The sequence below is a fragment of the Oncorhynchus nerka genome, linkage group LG14, assembly GCF_034236695.1.
Source record: "Oncorhynchus nerka isolate Pitt River linkage group LG14, Oner_Uvic_2.0, whole genome shotgun sequence".
NCBI classification, from domain to species: domain Eukaryota; kingdom Metazoa; phylum Chordata; class Actinopteri; order Salmoniformes; family Salmonidae; genus Oncorhynchus; species Oncorhynchus nerka.
Window position 1 is genome coordinate 39017241 of NC_088409.1, and position 26219 is coordinate 39043459.

General features: G+C 41.8%; 1 protein-coding gene across 2 annotated transcripts; it reads left to right on the forward strand.

The window, feature by feature from the left end:
* Positions 1 to 6968: 6968 nt before the first annotated feature.
* On the forward strand, positions 6969 to 25993 carry plekhf2 (pleckstrin homology domain containing, family F (with FYVE domain) member 2). 2 transcript variants are annotated; one of them, XM_029679581.2, is made up of 2 exons: positions 6969 to 7100; positions 22482 to 25993. In XM_029679581.2, exon 2 carries the CDS (start codon positions 22493 to 22495, stop codon positions 23237 to 23239), a length of 747 nt encoding a protein of 248 aa, XP_029535441.1. In that variant the 5' UTR covers positions 6969 to 7100; positions 22482 to 22492; the 3' UTR covers positions 23240 to 25993. The 2 variants fall into 2 exon arrangements, with proteins under 2 accessions (XP_029535441.1, XP_029535440.1); XM_029679580.2 differs by lacking the exon at positions 6969 to 7100 and adding an exon at positions 12994 to 13297.
* Positions 25994 to 26219: the final 226 nt, after the last annotated feature.

The window sequence follows — 26219 nt, forward strand, 5'->3', positions numbered from 1 at the left end:
GAACTGAAGTTACTGTAATAAGGATGACTATCCTCCTCTCTTCAACTGCATGTTACAGCAAGAACAGCTGTGGTAAACAGATTTGACTCCAGGACAGGGCACGCGCTGTGCTGTCTCGCGTCGAGCTGTCACTACGAGTAAGGCAATGACGTCTATTTAGTCATGACAGCAGCTGGAATAGTAAATACAAATTGTATTATTGGTAAAGTGGATTTCATAACGGAAGTCTTGCAACCCTAATATTTGATATGAAAAAAAGACAATAAAATGTACTAAAAACATAATATTCTAGGCTATTGTTATACAGTAGGCAATCGCTATTATAAGAGTCGTTATTGCAGATGATAGAAACAACTCACTTACTTTAAATAGATTTTCAAATGATTAGATATACAATTCACCAATATGCTTTATTGGGCGCACATAGGCCTACACAGTGGCTGCATCTTTTGCTCCAATTTAAATATTCCATATATAATCCCTCTCATAAAATAATGAAATATGACAGATTACTATTCTCAAACCCACTTTTTAAGATGACTCTTGGAGACGAGGACCACACCCAGTCAGTCCGGGACGATATGACTGGACAGGGCTTGAAGTCAGTATGACTGTATATGCACTGCACTGCATGGTCGAATATTATAGGCAGAACTAGAGATGACATTTTTACGCAGGCAGATTCAACCCCATTGGCTGATGTCCTTGATGACAATATTTATGTTTAAATGGTCTTTTTGACATATGACGTTTGCTTTGCACACTTTTGGGATGGCAAACCTGCTAATTTACAGTTGAAGTTGGACGTTTACATACACCTTAGCCAATTACATTTAAACTCGGTTTTTCACAATTCCTGACATTTAATCCAAGTAAAAATTCCCTGTTTTAGGTCAGTTTGGATCACCACTTTATTTTAAGAATGTGAAATGTCAGAATAATAGCAGTGAAAATGATGTATTTCAGCTTTTATTTCTTTCATCACATTCCCAGTGGGCCAGAAGTTTACACACACTCAATTACTATTTGGTAGCATTGCCTTTACATTATTTAACTTGGATCAAACGTTTTGGGTAGCCTTCCACAAGCTTCACATAATAAATTGGGTGAATTTTGGCCCATTCCTTCTGACAGAGCTGGTGTAACTGAGTCAGGTTTGTAGGCCTCCTTGCTTGCACACGCTTTTTCAGTTCTGCCCACAAATGTTCTATAGGATTGAGGTCAGGGCTTTGTGATGGCCACTCCAATACCTTGACTTTGTTGTCATTAAGCCATTTTGACACAACTTTGGAAGTATGCTTGGGGTCATTGTCCATTTGGAAGACCCATTTGTGACCAAGCTTTAACTTCCTGACTGACCCAAGCATAATTGTGGCTGTAATCACTGCCAAAGGTGCTTCAACAAAGTACTGAGTAAAGGGTCTGAATACTTATGTAAATGTAATATTTCATTTTATATATTTTTTTACTGTTTTTTCTTTGTCATTGTGGGGTATTGTGTGATTGAGGGGAATTTTTTGGGGGGTCCATTTTGGAGTGGGGCTGTGGCTTAGCAAGGTGTGAAGGAGGTCAAGGGGTCTGGGTGCTTTCCAAAGGCACTGTATAACATTCTATAGGCTACACATACTGAGACAGAGAGGTGCTGTTTCACTGTCCAGACAGCATCAGATACATGGTCAACACATACTGAAACAGGGCAGTGCTGTTTCACTGTCCAGACAGCAAAAAAAAGAAAAAAAGACTTCCTGACTGATGTCTTGAGATGTTGCTTCAATATAACCACATCATTTTCCTACCTCATGATGCCATCTATTTTGTGAAGTGCACCAGTCCCTCCTGCAGCAATGCAACCCCACAACATGATGCTGCCACCCCATGCTTCACGGTTGGGATGGTGTACTTCGGCTTGCAAGCCTCCCCTTTTCCCTCCAAACATAACGATGGTCATTATGGCCAAACAGTTCTATTTTTGTTTCATCAGACCAGAGGACATTTCTACAAAAAGTACGATCTTTGTCCCCATGTGCAGTTGCAAACCGTAGTCTGGCTTTTTCATGGTGGTTTTGGAGCAGTGGCTTCTTCCTTGCTGAGCTGCCTTTCAGGTTATGTCAATATAGGACTCGTTTTACTGTGGATATAGATACTTTTGTACCTGTTTCCTCCAGCATCTTCACAAGGTCCTCTGCTGTTGTTCTGGGATTGATTTGCACTTTTCGCACCAAAGTACGTTCATCTCTAGGAGACAGAACGTGTCTCCTTCCTGAGCGGTATGACGGCTGCGTGGTCCCATGGTGCTTATACTTGCGTACTATTGTTTGTACAGATGAACATGGTACCTTCAGACGTTTGGAAATTGCTCCCAAGGATGAACCAGAGTTGTGGAGGTCTACAATTTTTTTCTGAGGTCTTGGCTGATTTCCTTTCATTTTCCCATGATGTCAAGCAAAGAGGCACTGAGTTTGAAGGTAGGCCTTGAAATACATCCACAGGTACACCTCCAATTGACTCAAATTATGTCAATTAGCCAAGCCATGCCATAATTTTCTGGAATTTTCCAAGCTGTTTAATGGCACAGTCAACTTAGTGTGTGTAAACTTCTGACCCACTGGAATTGTGATACAGTGAATTATAAGTGAAATAATCTGTTTGTAAACAATTGTTGGAAAAATGACTTGTGTCATGCACAAAGTAGATGTCCTAACCGACTTGCCAAAAATAGAGTTTGTTAACAAGAAATGTGTGGAGTGGTTGAAAAACAAGTTTTAATGACTCCAACCTAAGTGTATGTAAACTTCTGACTTCAACTGTATATCGTATCCAGTGGAGAGATGAGGAGGAAAGTATCAATTGGTTGTGATGATGTAAGTGACCAGGTTGGGAATTTATAAAGGACTATTAAAACCCCTATTTGTCATAAAACTCCACTATCACTGCCCTGTGGTGTTGGAGTCATCAGATTAATGGCCCTAGTTTTCCAACAGCAGCAACCTGATTTTGTCTACCCACCCATCCATCTCCCTAAAGTCTACTAGGTCTGACCCTGCTAGATGAAAACCAGTAGATAAGGATAGAGGTTGGTGTGGTTTGGTTGACTAAAATCATACAATACTGCACACTGATTAAACGTGATTGTCTAAGGAGTCTGTAACATGGATGTTCTGTTTTTAGCTTTGTTTGGGTAGAAGTAGACACAAAGAAAAACAAAATAATAATCTCATGCCATAGTAGGTGTAGTGTAGTGGTAATGCTCCCTAATCCAGGGTCACCACGTGTGACTCAGGTCCCAGCTCTGCAAAGCTCCATAAACAGAGGAAGACATGCAGCTGGCATCATGCCCATCTCACCAGATGCAACAGTCAATATTTCCTTTATCGCAATTCAACAGTGATAGGAGAGTACCTACCACTGTTGAACAACAGCGCCTCAAAACACATGTGGAACGTCAAAAATGGAAAACTTGAGAAATCTTATCACGGAGATGAGATAAAAAGAAATACAAGGGATTTAGAAAAGACAAAAACATGGCTTTGGTGAAAAAAAGGTACTTTGTGTAAATTCCTTTAATGTCCATTAGTAGCTAGCTACCTGGAGAGACAAAGAGTCTCGAGAAAAGGTATTCACTTCCTTCTGGTTTTCTGTTCTACCTGATAATTAATTGCAGACACCCAGTGTCCCAGGTCTAAATCAGTCCCTTATTAGAGGGGAACAAATAAAAAATGCATGAAACTGGCTTTGAGGTCCAGAGTTAAATTTGACGGGTCTAGAGGATGAAACTGGGATTTAACTAAATCTCTTTGAGGCCACTCGAGCTGATAAGAATGTTTATTTCTCCCTTTGCTCCCAATTTGTTTTTTGGAACTTGCCCAGAGGAGTCTTTTCCTTGTAGTCACCAGAGTACACACTTCAAATGAACAGACTTTCGAGTCTCTACACACCAGGTTTTCTGGACTACAATTTAACCTGTTGTGTGTGTTTATGATCAGTCAATGTAGTTCAGATGATAATCAGTGCATTATCATTGTGCTCTAACTCCTAGCCTGGCTCTATGCTCTAACTCCTAACCTGGGTCAGAATCAGCTGCTAGAGACTAAGGAATATGCTCCTCATAAAAGTGCGAAACATTCAGGTGCACTGAATTAGATGTACAAGTAATTGTACAGGAACATGTTTTCTGAGTGTTCTTGGATATCCCTGACCTACTAGTGCTATGTCTGTGTGTACTAGATGGTTGTCCATGCTTACATGATCCTCCAGGCTATATTCACCTCTATTAAGAGTGTGTTCCTTATTTAAAGATCTAGGCATTGGAGGATAAAGTATGTGGCATTCTCCTGATCCTCTTAACTACACAAAAATATAAATGCAACATGTAAAGTATTGGTTCTGTGTTTCATGAGCTGAAATGAAGAATCACAGAAATGTCCATACTCACTAAAAGCTTATTTCTCTCAAATTTTGTGCACAAATTAGTTTATATCCCTGTTCGTGAGAATTTCTCCTTTGCCAAGATAATCCATCCACCTGACAGTGTGGCATATCAAGAAGTTGATTAAACATGATCATTACACAGGTGCACCTTGTGCTGAGGACAATAAAAGACCACTCTAAAATGTGCAGTTGTCACACAACACAATGCCACAGATGTCTCAAGTTGAGGGAGAGCTCAATTGGCATGCTGACTCCACCAACGCTGTTGCCGGACAATTGAATGTTAATTTCTCTACCAAAAGCCGCATCCAATGTCGTTTTAGAGATTTTCAACAGTACGTCAAACCGGCCACACAACCACAGTACACTGAGGAGTATTTATGTCTGTAATAAAGCCTTTTGTGGGGAAAAACTCATTCTGATTGGCTGGGCCTGGCTGCTAAGTCGGTGAGCCAATGCCCTCCCAGGCCAACCCATGGTTGCACCCCTGCCCAGTCATGTGAATTCCATAGATTAGGGCCTAATGAATTTATTTAAATTGACTTATTTCCTTATATGAACTGTAACTCAGTAAAATCTTTGAAATTTTTGCATATTTTTGTTCAGTATAGAAGAGAAAGCAGATCGGCTTGATGGGAAAGTGATGTATGTTAGTCCGTTCCTGACGTAATGCTGCGTTCAAAAACAACTGGGAACTCGGAAATCTCAGACTTGCAACTTCAATGCGTTCAAGACAACTGGGAATTTGGGGGAAAAACTAACTCCAACTGGGAAAAATAGTTTTGAATGGTCATCCAACTCGGCATTCCAAACTCTGGCATCTTTCTAGAGCTCTGACTTTCTGACCTGAAGATCACTGACATCATGATTTGACCTGTTTTTTTCCCCCATTTGTCTTGAAAGCACAATAGAGGCAAAGCAAAAAAAATAACAGTTGCGTGCCATCGACTGAAACATTGCTATAACATCTGGGATGCGTTCCTCTGACCAGGTGTTGGTGACGCATGTCAAATCTTACAATGCCTGGATAGGTACGCTATATGACCAAAAGTATGTGGACACCTGCTCGTTGAACATCTCATTCCAAAATCATGGGCATTAATATAAGAGTTATAACAGCATCCACTCTTATGGGAAGGCTTTCCACTAGATGTTTTAACATTGCTGCAGGGACTTGCTTCCATTCAGCCACAAGAGCAAGTGCAGGCCAGTCAAGTTCTTCCACATCGATCTCAGCAAACCATTTCTGTATGGACCTCGCTTTGAGCCAGGTGGTAATTGTTATGCTGAAAAAGGAAAGGGCCTTCCCCATACTGTTGTCACAAAGTTGGAAGCACAGAATCATCAAGAATGTAATTGTATGCTGTAGCGTTAAGATTTCCCTTCACTGAAACTAAGGGGCCTTGCCCAAACCATGAAAAACAGCCCCAGACCATTATTCCTCCTCCACCAAACTTTACAGTTGGCACTATGCATTTGGGGAGGTAGCGTTCTCCTGGCATCCGCCAAACCCAGATTTGGACTGCCAGATGGTAAAGTGTGATATATCACTTCAGTTTCCTCTGCTCCAGAGTCCAATGGCGGCGAGCTTTACACAACTCCAGCCGACGCTTGGCATTGCGCATGGTGATCTTAGGCTTGTGTGCGGCCGCTCGTCCATGGAAACCCATTTCATGAAGCTCCTGATGAACAGTTCTTGTGCTGACGTTGGTTCCAGAGGCAGTTTGGAACTCGGTAGTAAGTGTTGCAACAGAGGACAGACAACTTCGCGACTGAGCCATGTTGCTCCTAGACATTTCTATCTCGCAATACCATCACTTACAGTTGACCGGGGCAGCTCTAGCAGGGCAGAAATTTGACTAACTGACTTGTTGGAAAGGTGGCATTCTATGACAGTGCCACGTTTAAAGTCACTGAGCTCTTTAGTAAGGCCATTCTACTGCCAATGTTTGTCTATGTAGATTGCATGGCTGTGTGCTCGATGTTACACACCTGTCAGCAGCAGGTGTGGCTGAAATAGCCAAATTCACTAATTTGAAGGGGGGTCCACATACTTTTGTATATATAGTGTATTTTAAGTATTAGCCAACCACACTATATGTTATAGTAATCTGTCAGTCAATGACGTGACACGCAACCATTGGTTGATGCGTGCAACATATGAGCAGGGGAACACAACCTATATGTGGTTAGCTGATAAATACCTATCATGCATTGTAAGATCTGTCAGGAGTCAGAAACATCTAGGCAGTGGAACATGACATAAGTATTTACTCAGTAGGGAGTCCAGGCAGTTATCTTCTCTACTATTGTTAGATCGCAGTTTACTAGTGGAGTAGCCTGCCTACTTTACAACAGGGTCTGTTGACTAATCCTAAACCAAATGATGGATAAGAAAAATAAAGACCAAAAACCATTGTACGCCAGTGAGCCACAATATCCCCGACCCGTCCTGTTTATGACTGCACGTCCCAGTCCAGCACTCACTCCCATATTTTTTTGAATAAGTCAAGTGACGCCACTACTCCCTGTAGCCATATTGTTATTACTTTCAAGGCAACGAGTGAGCCGCTACCCGCGGACAGCAAGGTAGAGGGCGACTGACAAGTGTGGAATTTCATTAAAACGAAGTTACAAGTTACTTGTAAATTGCTGGCCGAAGTTAAAGTCGGGTATGTGCTTTGTTGGAATGATATCTCACTATTTGTGTTCTATTCTTAGCCATAGTCACAGCTACTGTAGCTAGCTAACGTTAACTCACCACTTGTCCACTGCACTAACACTACAGCAGCTAAGTTAGCTAGTAAGTTGGAAACGGGACCGAATGGAGGATTTAGCTAGACTTTGCATTAACATTGTGGCTAATGAGCTTAGCTACCAACTAACTAAGTTGATCTATACACCAATTATGAAGTATATTGAGATAACATTAGCCAAGTTAAACACGCGAGTCATCTTAAACTAGTAGCTAATGTTAGCTAGTTAACCAGTACACCATAGACGTCGTTAGCGAACTATCTTATTTAGCGCCCATTGACGATAGTATCGTCTGACTGGGGGTGTTTTGTTTAAGAGCCCCGACGCTTGTTCTAAACGTTAACGCATCGTTTGCGGTAGGGTTATGAAAACACAAAGTACGTATCTTTCATATCATCAGGTGGGAAAAAGTACTCAATTGTCATACCTGAGTAAATATAGCTTAATAGAAAATGACTCAAGTAAAATGGAAGTCACCGAGTAAAATACTACTTGAGTAAAAGTCAAAGTATTTGGTTTTAAATATACTTAAGTAGCTATCAAAAGTAATTTGAATTGCCAAAATATCAAATCAGAGACAGTAGGGATGAACAGGGATGTTCTCTTGATAAGTGTGTCAATTGGACCATTTTTCTGTCAAAGTGTAACGAGTACTTTTGGCTGTCAGGGAAAATGTATGGAGTAAAAGGTACATGTTATTCAGGAATGTAGTTTCGTAAAAGTTGTCAAAAATATAAACCGTGAAGTACAGATACCCCAAAACTACTACCGTAGTACTTTAAATTATTTTTACTTAAGTACTTAACACCACTGTATATCATCGAGAAATAATTTCCTACAAACAGGTTAAATTACACACACCTTTTATAGGGTTATGGCTCCCACAGAGACATATTTCCATGTTACACTGCTTGTTTTCAGTAGTGATGGGGAAACAAAGCTTCCTGAAGCTTTGTACATTTCCAGCCAATTGTGTCAAATAGGTTCATTACTCGAGGCTTTGATCGACACTGTGCACACTAGTGGCACCTGGTAGTCAAAACAATTTAGCACAGCCAATTTATTATAGATGACATCCCACACAGCAAGGCACAGTGTAAGCTTTTTGTCATCTCCCAAAACAATCAGGTGTTTGGCGACAGGTAGCCTAATGGTTAGAGCGTTGGGCCAGTAACCAAAAGGTTGCTTGGTCAATCCCTGAGCTGACAAGGTCAAAATCTGTCGTTCTGCCCTTGAACAAGGCAGTTAACACACTGTTCCCCGGTAGGCCGTCATTGTAAATAAGAATTTGTACTTAACTGACTTACCTAATTAAATACAAATAATAATTTGTATGATGAAAAGAAGCTTCGGACGTCATTGATCACGTGCCTTTGATAAAGCATCTGCACACTGCTTCAAAATAAACTGCTTAGCGATTGCCTTGGCGCGCCAGTATTAAACGTAACATCACTAGTTTATGGAAGACAGAGTGGACTAACAACTTGTGCTAATTAGCTATCTGCATCACTGACACCTGTGTGTATCAAACATCTTGTCACTGAAAAATACTGTCGGGTGCAACTGTGTTAACCGGTTAAAACATTGTACAGTAAGTGTGTATTTGTGAAATTATTTAGTTGTGAGATGTAAGTAGAGGGATTTCTGTTTCTAGAACCGTACTGCAATTTAGAATCAATGCTTTCTTAAGGGCCCTTCCCAACAATGCAGAGAGAGAAATTGATAAACAATTGAAAAATTGTAACACGAGGAATAAATATATAATGAGTAATGATAACTTAGCTATATACATGGGGTACCGAGTCGATGTGCAGGGGTACGAGGTAATTGAGGTAGATGTGTAAATTGACTATGCAACGGGATAGATAATTAACAGTAGCAGCAGCGTATATGAGTCAAAAGAATTGGTGTAAAAAGGGCCAATGCAGATAGTCCGGGTAGCCATTTGGTTAAATATTTACCAGTCTTATGGCTTGGGGGTAGAAGCAGTTCAGGGTCCTTTTGGTTCCAGACTTGGTGCATCGGTCCTGCTTGCTGTGCAATAGCAGAACGAACAGTCTATGACCTGGGTGGCTGGAGTCTTTGACAATTTTTTTAGGGACTTTGATGGCAGGGAGCTTGTCCCCAGTGATGTACTGGGCCCGTACGTACTACCATTAACACCTTGCACTTGGATGCCAAGCAGGTGCCATATTCAGTCACTAGGATCAGGATTAAGAAATTGTGATTACGACATTAGCTAGCTAGATTTTCACCAGGTCAGAGCATCAGCGTTGTACAATTATATTAAAATTAGAGGTATCTAGCTGTTGCTTTTACACACACACACACACACACACACACTACTGCCCAGTGCCTGATACTGCTAACTTTACTGTAGAGTAGCAAAAGGACAAGGTTGTGCAAGTGTGTCAATAGGCTATTGCAATGCCTTTTACTTCTGATTTATTGTCTTTGTATGTCTCTGTGAGAGGATTTCACTTGAGAGCTTCACTTCTGTGAGAGGATTTCAGTTGTTAGAACTTTACTTTTATCCAAATGGGAGGTAAGCAAACAGTTAGCAAGATGGGACATGAGTAGCCTAGTTTTTTATTGCTATTAGAAGACAGTTTTATTCAAAGTGGCTAACTGCAAGCCGTACCACTCAACTTTTTACCGTTCTCTGCTACCTTTTGTATTAAAATGTCCCAGAAGTGAATATGATGAACGAATGAGCACATCTGAAGGAGTGTAACAGATGTTGTTATGGTGCATTCCTGTGTAGCCAAACTCCTCTCTCTTGCTGGTTCTGCTCCTATGGTTGAGTTTAACGAGCGCTACCAAAAACCTGGAAAGAGTTTGGAAGAGCAGCCATTTCACATGTCATCAGAAAATAGCATGTGTTAATACTCAAACCGCATATGGAGAGCAGCTACCCTTTTTTTTCACATTAAACATCAATCTGTAGTGAATGCTGTTGCCTGCTGCTGAGGGAGTGATCATAGCTTTCTGAGTGAGTGGTATGAGTAACAACTTCTCCACAGAAGCAGAGAGCTTAAGGGTCAACCACATGACACAGTACCCTTTGACCTTTACCACAACTCGGTCGGAAAGAGGCGTGTCAGTCGGACTCTTGATCTCCATGGTGATTTTACAACCCCGTGAGCGGTATGAGGCTGAGCTAATGCATAGACTTACTAAAGCTCCCACGCTTCCTGTACTGGAAATTGTAGTGCTGGAAATGTTGTCAGCCTATAGGCCTAGCCTAAAAAATAATTTTGAGACAAAAAGGTACTTGGATCATACAGTTGAAGTCGGAAGTATACATACACTTTGGTTGGAGTCATTAAAACTCGCTTTTCAACCACTCCACAAATTTCTTGTTAAACTTTAGTTTTTGCAAGTCGGTTAGGACATCTACGTTGTGCATGACACAATTAATTTTTTCAACAATTGTTTACAGACAGATTATTTCACTTATAATTCACTGTATCACAATTCCAGTGGGTCAGAAGTTTACATACACTAAGTTGACTGTGCCTTTAAACCGCTTGGAAAATTCCAGAAAATTATGTCATGGCTTTAGAAGCTTCTGATAGGCTAATTGACATAATTTGAGTCAATTGGAGGTGTACCTGCGGACATATTTCAAGGCCTACCTTCAAACTCAGTGACTCTTTGCTTGACATGGGAAAATCAAAAGAAATCAGCCAAGACCTCAGAAAAAATATTGTAGACCTCCACATGTCTGGTTCATCCTTGGAGCAATTTCCAAACACCAGAAGGTACCACGTTCATCTGCACAAACAATAGTACGCAAGTATAAACACCATGGGACCGCACAGCCGTCATAACGTTCAGGAAGGAGACGTATTCTGTCTCCTAGAGATGAACGTACTTTGGTGCGAAAAGTGCAAATCATTCCCAGAACAACAGAAAGGACCTTGTGAAGATGCTGGAGGAAACGGGTACAAAAGTATCTATATCCACAGTAAAACGAGTCCTATATCGACATAGCCTGAAAGGCAGCTCAGCAAGGAAGAAGCCACTGCTCCAAAACCGCCATAAAAAAGCCACACTACGGGGACAAAGATCGTACTTTTTGGAGAAATGTCCTCTGGTCTGATGAAACAAAAATAGAACTGTTTGGCCATAATGACCATCGTTATGTTTGGAGGAAAAAGGGGGATGTTCGCAAGCCGAAGAACACCATCCCAGTCGTGAAGCACGGGGGTGGCAGCATCATGTTGTGGGGGTGCTTTGCTGCAGGAGGGACTGGTGCACTTCACAAAGGGAACATTTATGTAGATGTCTTGAGATTTGTTGCTTCAATATATCAGTCAGGAAGTTAAAACTTGGTTGCAAAACGGGTCTTCCAAATGGACAATGACCCCAAGCATACTTGCAAAGTTGTGGCAAAATGGCTTAAGGACAACAAAGTCAAGGTATTGGAGTGGCCATCACAAAGCCCTGACCTCAATCCCATAGACAATTTGTGGGCAGAACTGAAAAAGTGTGCGAGCAAGGAGGCCTCCAAACCTGACTGTTACACCAGCTCTGTCAGGAGGAATGGGCTATTATTCACCCAACTTATTGTAGGAAGCTTGTGGAAGGCTACCTGAAACATTTGACCCAAGTTAAACAATTTAAAGGAAATGCTACCAAATACTAATTGAGTGCATGTCAACTTCTGACCCACTGGGAATGTGATGAAATAAAAGCTGAAATAAATCATTCTTTCTACTATTATTGACATTTCACATTCTTAAAATAAAGTGGTGATCCTAAGAGTGCATTTTTACTAGGATTAAATGTCAGGAATTGTGAAACAGTTTAAATGTATTTGGCTAAGGTGTATGTAAACTTCCGATTTCAACTGTATATAGCGTGTCAACTTTTGGCCTGAGAGGCAGCTGAAGTCAATTTGGGTCAGTCACTTAGTCAAAGACAATCTTTCAATGATTTCAATCAATTCAAATCGAATCCCATGGTCCATTTCCTGCTCCATTAAATTGTTTCAGAGGTTTTATATAGCCTAGCCCACAATACTGGGGGATGGCTTCCCCTCCTCTAGTCAAATCATTACATTACATTTAAGTCATTTAGCAGACACTCTTATCCAGAGCGACTTACAAATGGGTGCTTTCACCTTATGACATCAAATTTAACATACTTTCTGCTTAATGCTTCTTCTTTTTTTTTTACTAGCTTCTGAGTCAGCAAGTTATGGCAATGACTAAAGCTTTCCCTCCAAGGTTCTCAGTAGAGAATAGTAGCTGAATAATTATTTGCCATTTTAAGAGTAGGGTGTTTGTTTTTGTCCCTCCATAACCAGTGTTTATTTTTTTAAACTCTCACCTGCGCAAGGTTATAATCTAGCCTATCACCAGGTGGCTTCACTGTAATAGTTTACACCGTGGAATGTCCCACTCCACACTTCACCCGAAGGTAGAGGTCCCCTAACAAAGGTTAGACTGAAATTCAAATAAAACCTTGTTGCAATTGGATTTATAAGGGTATTCTATAAATACAGTGCATTGGACATGCTTTGGTTAGACTGCCCTCTTGCTCTGGTTTAGAGAACACATTCACAACAGTCCCACGCAATTGTGCATGTCATGAATTAGGCTTGGGCAGTATATACCGGGGTATTTGGAAAAGCCACGGGATATATTTGTAGATACTTTTTAAGTAAATACCTGCAGTCAACTTGTGCAATACTATAGAAGATAAAGAACATTGCGTTCTTCAGTTCGTCTGTCACATTCTTATGAAGTTTACGGTAGTCCCCAGTCACGTGTCACATGGTGTTTGTTTACAAGAAAACGACGAGAGACTGGAGATTTGTGAGTCACTCACTGTTGTGCAGCATGCGCCAGGGGATCTAATTACAGTATGGAATTCACAGCTAAATGTTTGCCAGCTAGATATATTTTATAACGTATGTTACATCTCAAATGTGCTATATGTCTGCAGTTGTGCACTTGGTGTGCAAATTTAGTAGCTAGTTAGCTATCTAGCTAAGTGGTTAGCTTATTCCTAAATCAAGCATTCGCTTGGTAACAGCAGAGAATCCCCGCCTGGATCAAGAGCCTTGTGGGCAAATATTAGTTTTGTGCGTGCAGCAAAATGAGTGAGTAGTATTTTTGAGTTACTTCTTTAGGTCAGAAACTGTACAAAATGTTTACAATGCGCTCTTTAGCATTTAGTTGGCATTCTCTATTGGGATTTCACAGTGCATTCAAAAACTATTCAGACCCCTTCCCCTTTTCCACATTTTGTTACGTTACAGCCTTATTCTAAAATGGATTATGTACATTTTTACTCATCAATCTACACACAATACCTCTTAATGACAACGAAACAGGTTTTAAGTCATTTTTGGAAATGTATTAAAAATAAAATACAAATCTTATTTACATAAGTATTCAGTCCCTTTGCAATGAGACTCAAAACATCCTGTTTCCATTGATCATCCTTGAGATGTTTATACAACTTGATTGGAGTCTACCTGTGGTAAATACAATTAATTGGACATGATTTGGGAAGGCGTGCACAGCTGTCTATACAAGGTCCCACAGTTGACAGTACATGTCATAGCAAAAACCAAGGTCGAAGAAATTGTCCGTAGAGCCCCGAGAAAGGATTGTCGAGGCACAGATCTGGGGAAGGGTACCATATCAACTGTAGTACCCGAAATGTGAAGTGAGAATGCCATCATGCCACTATATCATCAGAGGCTATTAGGTCCAATGGTTTGTTTTGAAAGGTCACCCCCCTATATTTGCAGTGAGGGGTTTGACCTTAACTTAGCCCTGTCCTATTCAACAGGTGGATGTGGCTGCACTGCACACCTGTTTAGATATCACATAAATGGCCACATGACACAATATATTTACAACCCCCTTATCTCATATTGAGATCATGTAATCCTCTGTGTAGACATGCTGTGCTCCTGGTAAGCCAGGAGTGTGTCCTCTACAAGGCTGAAGTTGTTTGTTGTAAGCTGATGATAACACAGTGCGGTAGTGTTGTCACGATACCAGAATTTTTTGGACTTCGTTACTCGATACCACAACAAATAAAGAAGGCATATCAGCCAAAGTCACAATGTCACTTGACCCAGACAGATCTTTTGAGTTCAATATCATTGCATTACAATTTGAGTTTTGGTAAAAAAAAAAATAACGAATTACCTAAAGGTAATCATTTATTTGAATGGCAAATCTTAGGGATGTGCAGCTTTTTTTGGTTTTAAATGATTCGGAGCGATTTGGTTTGATTAGAGGAACGATTCGATGCACTAACATTTGTTGTATAAGCACATTCGTTTTCCATTCTAAATTCTAATGGAGTTTGAGCTGGGTGCCTTTAAGCTGAATCTGTCTGAGCTGACCTCTGTGTGTGTGTGTGTGTGTGTGTGTGTGTGTGTGTGTGTGTGTGTGTGTGTGTGTGTGTGTGTCTATGGTTTATGTCGGCACCTGAGCTGAGCCATAAGGATGACTCGGCATCTACCACCCCACTATCAGATAATGTGGATAATGTTTGCTTTTTGTCCCTAAACGTTAGATCTGAAACCCCATCACCCACTAATTAATTTGTCATTTTTGCAAATTCAAAGTGTTTGACCTAGTAATGTATCAATATTCATGGTTACAAATTAGCTATGACATAGCCAATGACTATATAGCACAACTTTGTATTTCAGCCATGTCTCAATTGAATGGTTAGACCTTTTTTGATATATATATTTTTTTAAATATATATCTCCTGCCGCTTTGCCCATGCAAAAACTAGGGAAGTCAGTTAAGAACAAATTCTTATTTACAATGATGACCTACCCCAGGCCAAACCCTAACCCGGACGACGCTGGGCCAATTGTGCGCCGCCCTATGAGACTCCCAATCACAGCCGGTTGTGATACAGCCTGGAATCGAACCAGGGTCTGTAGTGATTCCTCTATAACTGAGATGCAGTACATTAGACCGTTGTGCCCCTCGGAAGTATCTTCTTGCAAGTGTTCTAGCCTGTAATGCTAATGAGTGCAGTGGTTCCTCAGGCCAGGCTAGCGAAGAGTAAGTGGAGCAGGCACGGTGCTCTCCCGCTATAAGGGGACATCTGCTGCCCTGATAGACATACTTTATCCTCTCTCAATCAGTAGACGACATGAGGTACGTTTGAGACTGACAGAAGTACCGAAAGTAACAAACTGGTTTTCATGTTCTATTGTTGAAAAGGTACTGAAAGTTTGGTGTACTGTGCTACACTACAGTGCAGTGGTACTTCTCAGTCCCAAGGACTCAACATATTTTTTTCTGGCTGTCTGGTAAGTTCTGTCCTTGGTGATTGGGGCTGGCTGTGGAGTGGACAACTCGTGGTCCTCTGGTTCTTGGACTTCCTGCCATCCTTAAAATGAGGAGAATTTGATACCAAATGGAACAACTCTGTGAAATTGAGTCTACTACTGTTACCAAAAAGCAGTGACGCTAGTAGAATCACCTCAGCACGATATAAGAGGAGATTTGGATTGGAGGAGAAGGAAGAGCAGAGTTGGGTGTAGTGAAGTAGTAGCCTAAATTCTTTTGGAGGTGTCTGGTCACTGGTGACATTCGTTCTCAGTGAGGAGGCATAGGCCTATAGCTGTACTGTACTATTTCCCAAATATAAACATGTTTTACTCTCAATCTTTGTCAACAAAATAAATACAAACCCTATATAGCCTTAAAACATGGTTTAAACTATATAATTTTGCCATCATGGATGGTGAATCCTTGCATCCATAGCTCTATGAATTTGAGTGGTTACATTTCTCAAGCCCGATCCCTTAACTTTTTACTGAAACTTCTGGGTAGGTCGCTTTATTGTTTTAACTGCTGGTTTCTGCTTTAAGGTCATGAATTCATGTTTTGGTGAATGAATGTTTACTCGCCTGCTTCTGCCTACCACCGCTCAGTCAGATGCTTGTATGCTCATTCAGATTATACGCAACGCATGACACGCTAGATAATATCTAGTAATATCATCAACCATGTGTAGTTAAGTCATTATGATTGATTGATTTTTTTTTTTTTAGGCCGTCATTGAAAATAAGTGTGTACTTAACTGACTTGCCTAATTAAATAAAGGTGTTAAAAAAAAGTTTTTAATCAGTAAAATTGGTGTCCAAAAATACCGATTTCCGCTTGTTATGAAAACTTGAAATCGGCCCTAATTAATCGGCCATTCCGATTAATCGACCATTCCGATTAATCGACCTCTAGATGGAGCATACAAATTGCTCTTTCTCCTTTTCTTCCTTCTGACACTTTCATTCTCTTAGTATCTGAGTCACTTCTCTGTCTTGCCAGAGTTCATGAGACGTGGGCCGGTATACAACTGCATTGCACTTTCAGACTCAGTGGTCCTCAGAGTATTCTAGTGTCTGAAAGTTAGTTAGGCTAAGAAATGTTGTGGCTAAGAAATGTTGTAGCTCAGCACTGTGGAGAAAGGTTGAATGTCCCCTGCTGCCTCCCTCCATCTGCTTCATGAAGACAATTGTTTTGCAATGGTGACCCATCTGGGGAAACCTTGGATTATTTTTAGATTAACTGTCTCCCAATTTGAGACTGAAAGAAGACTGTTTTGCATGCAGTGCCTCTTCTGTTCGACGTTACAGGAAGGAAAGGGCAAGGAACCATTCATTATGAGAGCCAGGCCTTTTTAAACCTGCTGTTTATTGACAGTGTCTCCTCCTATACCATTAGTTTATTATGACCATTACACCATGTGTAGCTTGGATGCCCTCCTGCCTATGGAAAATGTTAGCATTATTGGCCTTCATGTTGCCTCAGGAAGATGTAGGGTGGCAACTGTGTTCATTGGGCCCTCCCCACAAACTCATATAAACTTCACATAGAAAATGTTGTGGGGAGAAGAAGATGTAGGGTGGCAACTGTGTTCATTGGGCCCTCCCCACAAACTCATATAAACTTCACATAGAAAATGTTGTGGGGAGAAGAAGAAGAACTAACATCATGAGTGTTGACTTTCTGAAGAAGTCCTGTTTTCATGTCTGCATAATGTTGGGTGTATTTTCACAACCTCAATCTGATTCTGGGCAAAATGGCTAGAAAAATAAACCTGAAAGAGCGAGAGGACAGGGCTCGTAATCTATTAATCATGGGTTTATCTTTAGCTACTGCTTCTCCCGTAACCCGAGGTAGGCTATAGCAACAAGTGTCGGCGTCAGCTAACCCTGCCATTCAAAATTAAGTCTTTAGTCCTGTTACTCCAGCATCTAAAACTATGAGGAGTGCTCTGTAAAAGGTTGTCCTTTTTCCCAACCTGTCCAAGATCTGGTGTCGCTGATGGCGGAGGGAAAGTTTGAGGTTCTGAAAGGACCAGCTGGTGATGGGGAAGCCCATAGTCAACCTGGTGCTGGGATAGAGGTGTATTCACCACCTTGCTACCCTCTGCTACCTGGCAACCTTCTCCCACCTGTCAACTTGGCAACCTGTACATCCACTCAGAGACAAGAGGCACAAGAGCAACCAATCAGCACATGACAACCTAAAACACTCCCAAGTGTTGTTGCCACCTGTTGCGTGGTGTCTGACCGGAGTCTAGATTTGTGTGAGGAGGTGGTTATCCTGTATGTGTTTTGGCGTGGTAGTTCTTTTGCAAAAAAAAAAATGTTTTGTTGTTGTTGATATTACTCTTGAAATCGAGTCTTTTTTTCTGTCATTATGAATAACAGTACTAAATATTTTGTGGACATACGCATGTGTTTGATTCGATGACCCATGAGTAATTACCCTGTTCCAGTGCATATTTTCTTTTGTCGCTGATCATTTGGACAAATCACGATTTCACAGGTGTGCGTGCACATCTTTAAAATTTCAGAGAGGGGAGGGGTCATTTGGCCCATAAACTTGCCTGTAACCTGCAAGGAGAGGGGGTGGAGCTACAGCTCTGCTTCCCCTCGTTTTAGTATCTTTCTGGCAAGTCTGCAACCAGAACTTAATCAAGCATCTGATGCAATTACGTGGGATTTTAGTTATGGATTTCCGAGATTACTTGATACTAGGTAGTGGACCCTGTGTACCCTAACCTATTTGACAGCAGAAGTACATGCACGCACATGCATAGTATTAAAAGGTCTAAATGAATTCAGTCAGTATGTGCTTACTCTTTCAGGCAGTGCACTGGTTGACCCGTTGAGCTGAAGGTGGTGTATGACCCGAGCTAAGCTGAAAGGACATGAGATGTTTTTCTGTCTTCCCCATCTGTTTACTGCGTGTCACACTGAAGAGGAGGCGGTGTGAAAGTGAGACTGAGGTCATTCTGCTGTTATTTTGGATGAGAGCTGGAATCTGCATCTTCGGAACTAAATCTATTGAATCCACTGAAGCACTACATGTACTATAGGCCTGTTACTGTATAAAGTTAATGCAAAATCTATAGCCTCACTGAAGCACTTTTCTCTGAAATGGCATAGGCCTCCCTCTCCACTCTGTGTTTAACTTTGCAAAGCAGAGGTGAGTCACAGTAGTTCACACAGTCACAACCAGGATTGGCAGTTGGTTTTGTCCCAACATGTTGAGCCCTTCAGATGAAAACCACCACGCCTAACCTGGTGGGCGCAGAACCTTGCGCCTCAATGCTGAATGTCAATGCGTCCTCGTATGCCTTTGCCATTTACATGTAGGTGTTTGAATCGATGCCTTCATGCAGCCTCACCACTGCAAAGTATTGCATTTTTCTTGGACAGTGTAACGTGATCAAGATCATCTGTTGTAATCAGATGTGTTGAAAGGTTTAGGCCTTCTCTCTTTCTATTGGGCATTAAGTACCAATGAAGAGACCAAGCAGTCTTGTATCTTTCTCTTAACCTAACTCCCTATGATTAATTTCCCTGACACAATCCTTCATCTCCTTTCCTTTTCTCTTGACTGCAGCTGTAGTTTGTCGTCATGGCAGTAGGCAGAGAGGCCTCACTAACAGGGCTAATATGTCTCTAAACAATATCCCCTCCAGGCAGGGGCACACAAGGCCCTATACTCCATGGCTCCATATTACCTGTCGTCAATAGTGTTAGCTCTCTGGGCTAGGTGGCTAATGCACAAAACTGTGAGCCTGTGTGCCCTCCCTGCTTGTAGCTTGGCCCCAGTGCTTATGTTAGTGTTAGCTTCTGCTACTAATTAGCACAATCCCAGAACAGCAACAGTGAGGCCAGGCCTGGAGTGGCATTATGTTGCTATGATCCACTTCATATTACAGATCTGCCAGAGGTGTGTACCTAGGTTTGAATTTGTCTTGGTATCAACATCAAGAGATGGCCTAGTTGAGTAGACTGTGTATGCAATCTGTAGGCTTGATTTGAGATTGAGTGATCAAAAATAATGTGCCTATAGTATTGTATGCATCAGATGCATGTGCATCACCAGTTCAAACAACTGAAGTCTGTCCCTCTTGCAGGGTACAGGCCCACAGGGCAAACACAGCCCATCGTCTTTCTCATCAATTACCTTTGACCTATATGAATGTACAATTACAAGCTCCCGCTCAGTGCTTTTGCTGGAAGTTGGGTCAAAGCAGATTAACTTCTGTGTTTGCTTTGCTAGTTTTGGATTCACTCCAAAGAGTGGGAGAGATGAGGGTAGCATTGTATTTGTCACATACGCCGAATAGAACAGGTGTAGACCTTACAGTGAAATGCTTACTTACAAGACCTTAACCAACAAAATGAGAGGTATAAAATAACAGTAGTGAGGCTACCTACAGGGGGCACCAGTACAGTCAATGTGCGGAGGCACAGATTAGTCGAGGTAATTGACGTAATATGTACATGTAGGTAGAGTTAAAGAGACTATGCATAGATAATAACCATAGAGTAGCGGGAGGTAGCCTTTTGACTAGCTGGTCAGGAGTCTTATGGCTTGGGGGTAGAAGCTGTTAAGAAGCCTTTTAGACCTAGACTTGGCGCTCTGGTACAGCTTGCTGTGCGGTAGCAGAGGATATCTATGACTAGGGTGGACTCTTTGACAATTTTTAGGGCCTTCCTCTGACACCGCCTGGTATATAGGTCCTGGATTGCAGGAAGCTTGACCCCGGTGATGTACTGAGCCATACGCACTACCCTCTGTAGTACCGGTCGGAGGCTGAGCAGTTGACATACCAGGCAGGGATGAAACCCTGGTGCAGCTGTATAACTGTTTTAGGCTCTGAGGACCCATGCCAAATCCTTTCAGTCTCCTGAGGGGGAATAGGCTTTGTCGTGCCCTCTTCACAACTGTCTTGGTATGTTTGGACCATGATAGTTTGTTGGTAATGTGGACATTAAGGAACTTGAAACTCTCAACATGCTCCACTACAATGAATAGCATTCTCATGTAGGTGTTCTTTTTGTCCATGTGGGAAAGAGCACTGGAGTGCAATAGAGATTGCATCATCTGAGGCGGTATGCAAATTGGAGTGGGTCTAGGGTTTCTGGGATAATGATGTTGTGAGCCATGACCAGCCTTTCAAAGCACTTCATGGCTACAGACATGAGTGCTACGGTTCAGTAGTCATTTAGGCAGATTACCTTAGTGTTCCTGGGCAAATGGGGCTTTCTGGTTTCATGCCATGGTTCTGTGACGCTGCAGATGGAAGTGCCCTAAGGATAGAGAGAGTGAGGGAATTAGATTGGGAAAGACAGATGGTGTTTTCTGGGCAGAGAGCGAGGTTAAGGAGGCGAACGAGTAACGGAGGTTGTCATCGTTATGAAAGTTAGATAGGAGCAGCTTGGTTTTTCTACTGGTACATCAGAACCGGTTAGAATATAATGTCCCAGTGCAATTCTCTACTGGTACATTAAAGGGATATTTCACCCAAATGACATATTGGTTTCCTTACTCTGTAAGCGGTCTATAGACAAGGTGAAAAGCACAGCAATCCATGCTTTGGTTTAGTTTCAACATTTTCCAAGTCATGGGACTGATATTAGCATTTTTCGTGCTTCATGTTCAAAGCATCAATAAGTGACTTTATTGAGCTTTACAATCAATGTAGGATACTTTCACATGATTTGGATATGATGCGTGGGGGGAAAAAAAGCTATCAGTCCCATGACTTGAATAGGATTTGTGCCACAAATGCTAAAACGTTAGCATGTGGAAACCGTGCCAGACGAACTAAACCAAAGTATGGGCTGTCATACCTTCTCCATCTACTGCTTACAGGGCATAATTAAGTAATTTCAGTGAACAATCTCTTAAAGACCCATATTAAACTCTCTCTTTTTTAACACTCATCTTCTGTGGACATCATTAATCTGCAGCTATCAACCTTCATTAAATTGGTTGTCCAGATTATTTTGTGGGGGCGATGGGAGTTATTAATACTAAGCATTTGCTTCTCGGTGTGTGTGTTCCTTGAAGCAGTGTTTCCCCTTTATTAATTTAGCAGCGGTGCCGCCACTGAAAAAATAAATATAAATAAAATACAGATTTCTGCCGAGACGCACTTTTTAAGGTCAGAGTGAAGTTGCTTATCTTCCTCAGATTTTCAGTAGCTCGCCCGAGAATCTCCAAGGTAACTTGAAATCCTGGAAGTGTAGCCAACCCATAGAGAGAGAGGATTCGAGAGCCCAAGAGCCCGTTTTTGCATGGGCAGCGCTATTGATGACTTTCACCATTTTGAAGTAGTTAGCAGGGTGGGACTTCTCATGAGTAAAGGAAGGATCACATAATTCCATCCAGGTCATCAGAAGGCATGAGCCAGTGAATTATACTTGTGTGAAAAGGTGGCAGTAAATGTATACCTGTTCAAACAGCACACTTCAGGTGGCAGTATGCACCCTTTCACTTTGTTTACCATCTCATAGGAGTAGTAGAGGAAGAACATTTGACTACTTCAAAATGGAGATGGCCTCAATGGCGCTGCCCATGCTCTCACAGTTGCCGTAATGGGACAAATACAATGTTGCGTCCTCTGTCCTCGATTTTCAGAAGTGTTTTAAAGGAAGATAACATAATTACATGTTCATGTATTTTGGAGTAGGATGTCTAATAAAGCTCACTCAAAAAGGATGATTTTCATCTTTTATTAAGTTAATAAAGCAGCTAAGTGAATGAGACTTCAGGACTTGTCCATGGACATTTTTCAGAGGTTCTCAATTGAAATTCGTCTGTATTGCCTGACATATTTCCAATATTGCTTTTCATATTCTTAAAATATAATGAGGATGAGACTTTTTTTCCACTTTCAATATTTGTATCACAGCTTTGAAGGGGTATTTGCAAAACATTCAAATACAATAGTTTTCTCTCTCTCCCTCCTCTCTCTGTCTGCTCCAGGCGAGGCTAAGATGGTGGACCGGCTGGCGAACAGCGAGGCCAACTCCAAGAGGATCCAGGTAGTCGAGGGCTGCTTCGGCGCGGCGGGCCAGCCACTGGTCATACCGGGCCGCGTACTCATCGGTGAGGGTGTGCTCACCAAGCTGTGTCGCAAGAAGCCCAAGGCGCGCCAGTTCTTCCTGTTCAATGACATCCTGGTGTACGGCAACATTGTCATCCAGAAGAAGAAGTACAACAAGCAGCACATCATCCCGCTGGAGAGCGTCACCATCGACACGGTGGCTGATGAGGGCGACCTGCGGAATGGCTGGCTCATCAAGACACCCACCAAGTCCTTCGCTGTCTACGCCGCCACCGCTACTGAGAAGTCAGAGTGGATGAGCCACATCGGCAAGTGCGTGGGCGACCTGTTGGAGAAGAGCGGCAAGGCGCCAACTGGCGAGCACGCAGCCGTCTGGATACCAGACTCAGAGGCCACCCTCTGCATGCGCTGCCAGAAGATCAAGTTCACGCCCCTCAGCCGCCGCCACCATTGCCGCAAGTGCGGCTATGTGGTTTGTGGCCCGTGCTCTGACAAGAAATTCCTGCTGCCCAGCCAGTCGTCCAAGCCGGTGCGTGTGTGTGAGTTCTGTTACCTGCAGCTGGCCTCCGCAGGAGGGGGGATGGGCTTAGGCCCACGCTCGGACTCCTACAGCCGGTCAGGGTCAAAGTTCAACAACGTGTCGGACGACGAAGATGAGGAGGACAGCAGTGACTGAGGAAGGCCCTCCTGACAGCCTTCCATCTTCCCCTTTTAGTAATCAATTAGCAATATTCCACTTATAATTATAGTTTTTTTTTCTCCACAGCAGGGTTTTGAAGAAAAGTTTTTTTTTTCTTCTAGCTGAAATAAATGCTTTTTAATGATAATATAGTGAAATGCCTGATGGGAATTGTAGTAAGTTTGGTAAAAATATCCCACACACTATTTGTAGTATGGCTGCTTCCTGTATGGCGTGCTCCACAGTCATCCTCTTTGTTTTCCATTAAACAGTGGACCTCACTACAGCGGAGAATGATGCTAGGAGTCATGTAGCACCTCTCATTGTCCTCTCTGCTAATGTCATCCTCTTCTATTATATTCTTGATTTCATTTCCCCTTTTTTTTTATTTTTTTATTTTTTTTTTTTTACAGATGAACCTTAAGAGGTACATGCCTCAATGCTGATATTTCTGCAGGGAGAAGCGATTAGCATTCAGTCACACGTCACATGGTCTACCTACCTATTTAAATATTTCAGGTAAAATACCTATAGGTGCTTTTTTTTCTAGGTTTGTAGCTGCTTCATTCTTTTCTAACCTAAATAACCCCTCCTTCACTAACCTCTCAAATGACAAATCAGCTAAAGCGTTATGATTGTATGGTGAAGCTCCTCTAGGTGTGTATGTCTTAGCATACAGTGTTGGCCAACTTTCAGTTTTGAAGTTGAAGAGTTTTTCTACACAGCTTAGCTTGTAATAGCATGTATTTGAAATGCACATATTCAATCATCCCAAAAATGTACCTCACACAGACCTTAATTTCCACACAGTGCCTTCTGAGAAAGTGAGTTGTCTGGGCAGCCCTGTTTTAATGAGATATTGCATCAGACCCTAGTACTGTAACTTCTATTTTGAGGCTGTGTTCTGTCGGTATAACCCTAAGCTGAATAATGGCTGTAGGGAGAAGTTTGTGTGATCATTGTGTCGGTGTGTGTGTGAATGCGCTAGAAAGCTTTACTTCAGATATTTTTTACTAAATCATAGAAAACATGCACCTAAAAATATTGTCATGCTTTATAGAGTACTGTCCAGTGTTGGAGATATGTGTTAGGTTTTGGTTTATCTAAAGTATTTGGTAAGTTTCTGGCTGGAGTCTCCACTGAGTGCCTCTAGAGTGCTGTGAGAGCAGAACCTTGACCTGTGGTGATCAGGAAATCAGCCCATTGTCTTACTGTGGTCTCTTCAGTATGTGACTGCTTCCTAACCTGCCCTCACAGTTCCAGGGTATCATGACCTGTCAGAAAATAAAGCTGAACTTGCCTGAACAGAGAATGGGAAATCATTGCATAACGCACAGGAACTGTACAGGAAGTGTCTACCGTCGACTTCTCTCAGAGGAACCAGGACTGTCCCTGCCCCCCTGTGGCCCTCTTCCAACTGTATTTCCCTATAAGGTATGGCCATTCTGTGTCAGCTGACACTGACATGTGAAAGGCTTGTTGGAGGACTAATGATGACCTACCCGCAACCACCATCACTTTTTCACGCTGTGAAGCGAATGTCAAATGCACTAACCATTTCAGGTTTTACACTCTGGGACAGACAGATCTAATTCAATCACTTTCAGTCTGGGCATAGTTTATCTTCCTGTGTTTCCATGGGAATCCTTTCTCTCCTTTTTTTAAAGCAGCTTGTTTTTATACCTAAGCAGTCAGGCTCACAGGTGGCAAAGACTTGAACTAATTTGCAGTCTTTCAGTGTAATATAGAACGTTTATCCTGAGATGTGTGTGTTTTGAGTGACAGAACTGACAAAAGGGATCATTTTTCTTTCCTTTTTTTCTTTTTTAGCTTCTCTAAGAAGTAACTGTAGAACCCTATAAAAGTCCATCTCTTTGGCAAGCAATAAAACATGAGATGTCATACAGTACTTCGATGCAAATCTCCTATCCCATTGTCTTTGATTATCAGGTTGTATTGTTGCAGATGCTCAAAATACTACATCCCTCACTCTTGAAGGTTTATCATTATACTCAAACAACAAACCGATATTGGGCACAACTATATTAATGCAATTCCTACCATAATCTGTAGTTTCCTTTAATCAACTATTTTTTTCTTCTTCTTTCACCTCACTTAAGGAATATTTTGAAATGACTTCTGTTGATTTTGTATATTTGTATAGTGTTTGGGGTTTGTTTTGTACAGTATACTATGTAGTTATACAAATGCCGCTGTTTCAGGTCTCCTTGTGCTCGTCTTACCTTCATGTATGGACCGGATTAAACACCTGCACTTTACTCTCTTTCTCTGGAGAGAGGTCGTAAACAAGAGCTACATTACCGCTGAGACCGTAAACTGACAGGACTGGATTTCCTGTCTGACATCACCTCAGGAGAGTGAGCTAGGGGTACCTACACAACCTGAGAATTAACATTGTACACCCGTTAAGCAAAAATGATGTCTGAACACAGAACAGAGGGAACAATGTGAGGTTTCTGAAAAGGAGCATACCATACTTTTTTGTTTGTTTTCTTTGCCTGCTTATCTGGTTTGGTTTGTTAACCTCTCAAGCCTCATGGAATTGAAGTTCTCTCCATTGCTATCGGGTGGTGTTTTTTGTTGTCTTCTCGAAGATTATTTTTTTTCTGTTGCCATTTAAATTCTCGTTATAAAAGTCTTAAGGGCTTAAACCTGAATGTAATACAGCATATCATCATTGGATACTAATTTTCTCTGAATTGAAATATATAAATACCATATTGCCTAAAATCTGTCTCTTCTTTGGCTCGCTGGAAAAAGTCCTCATGGCTTCAGAGGGGAATGACTATTTACTATGGTGTTTAGAGGGAGCTTGCTAGGTGGTGGCGACAGTCTTCTCGGGGAGCTGAGAACTGACTGCTCCATGACCTCATAGGCTGCCTGATAGTCACATGGCCTGTAGTGCTCGTAACAATCATGCCATAATCCAGCAGCCAAACTGCTCTGTCAATGCAGT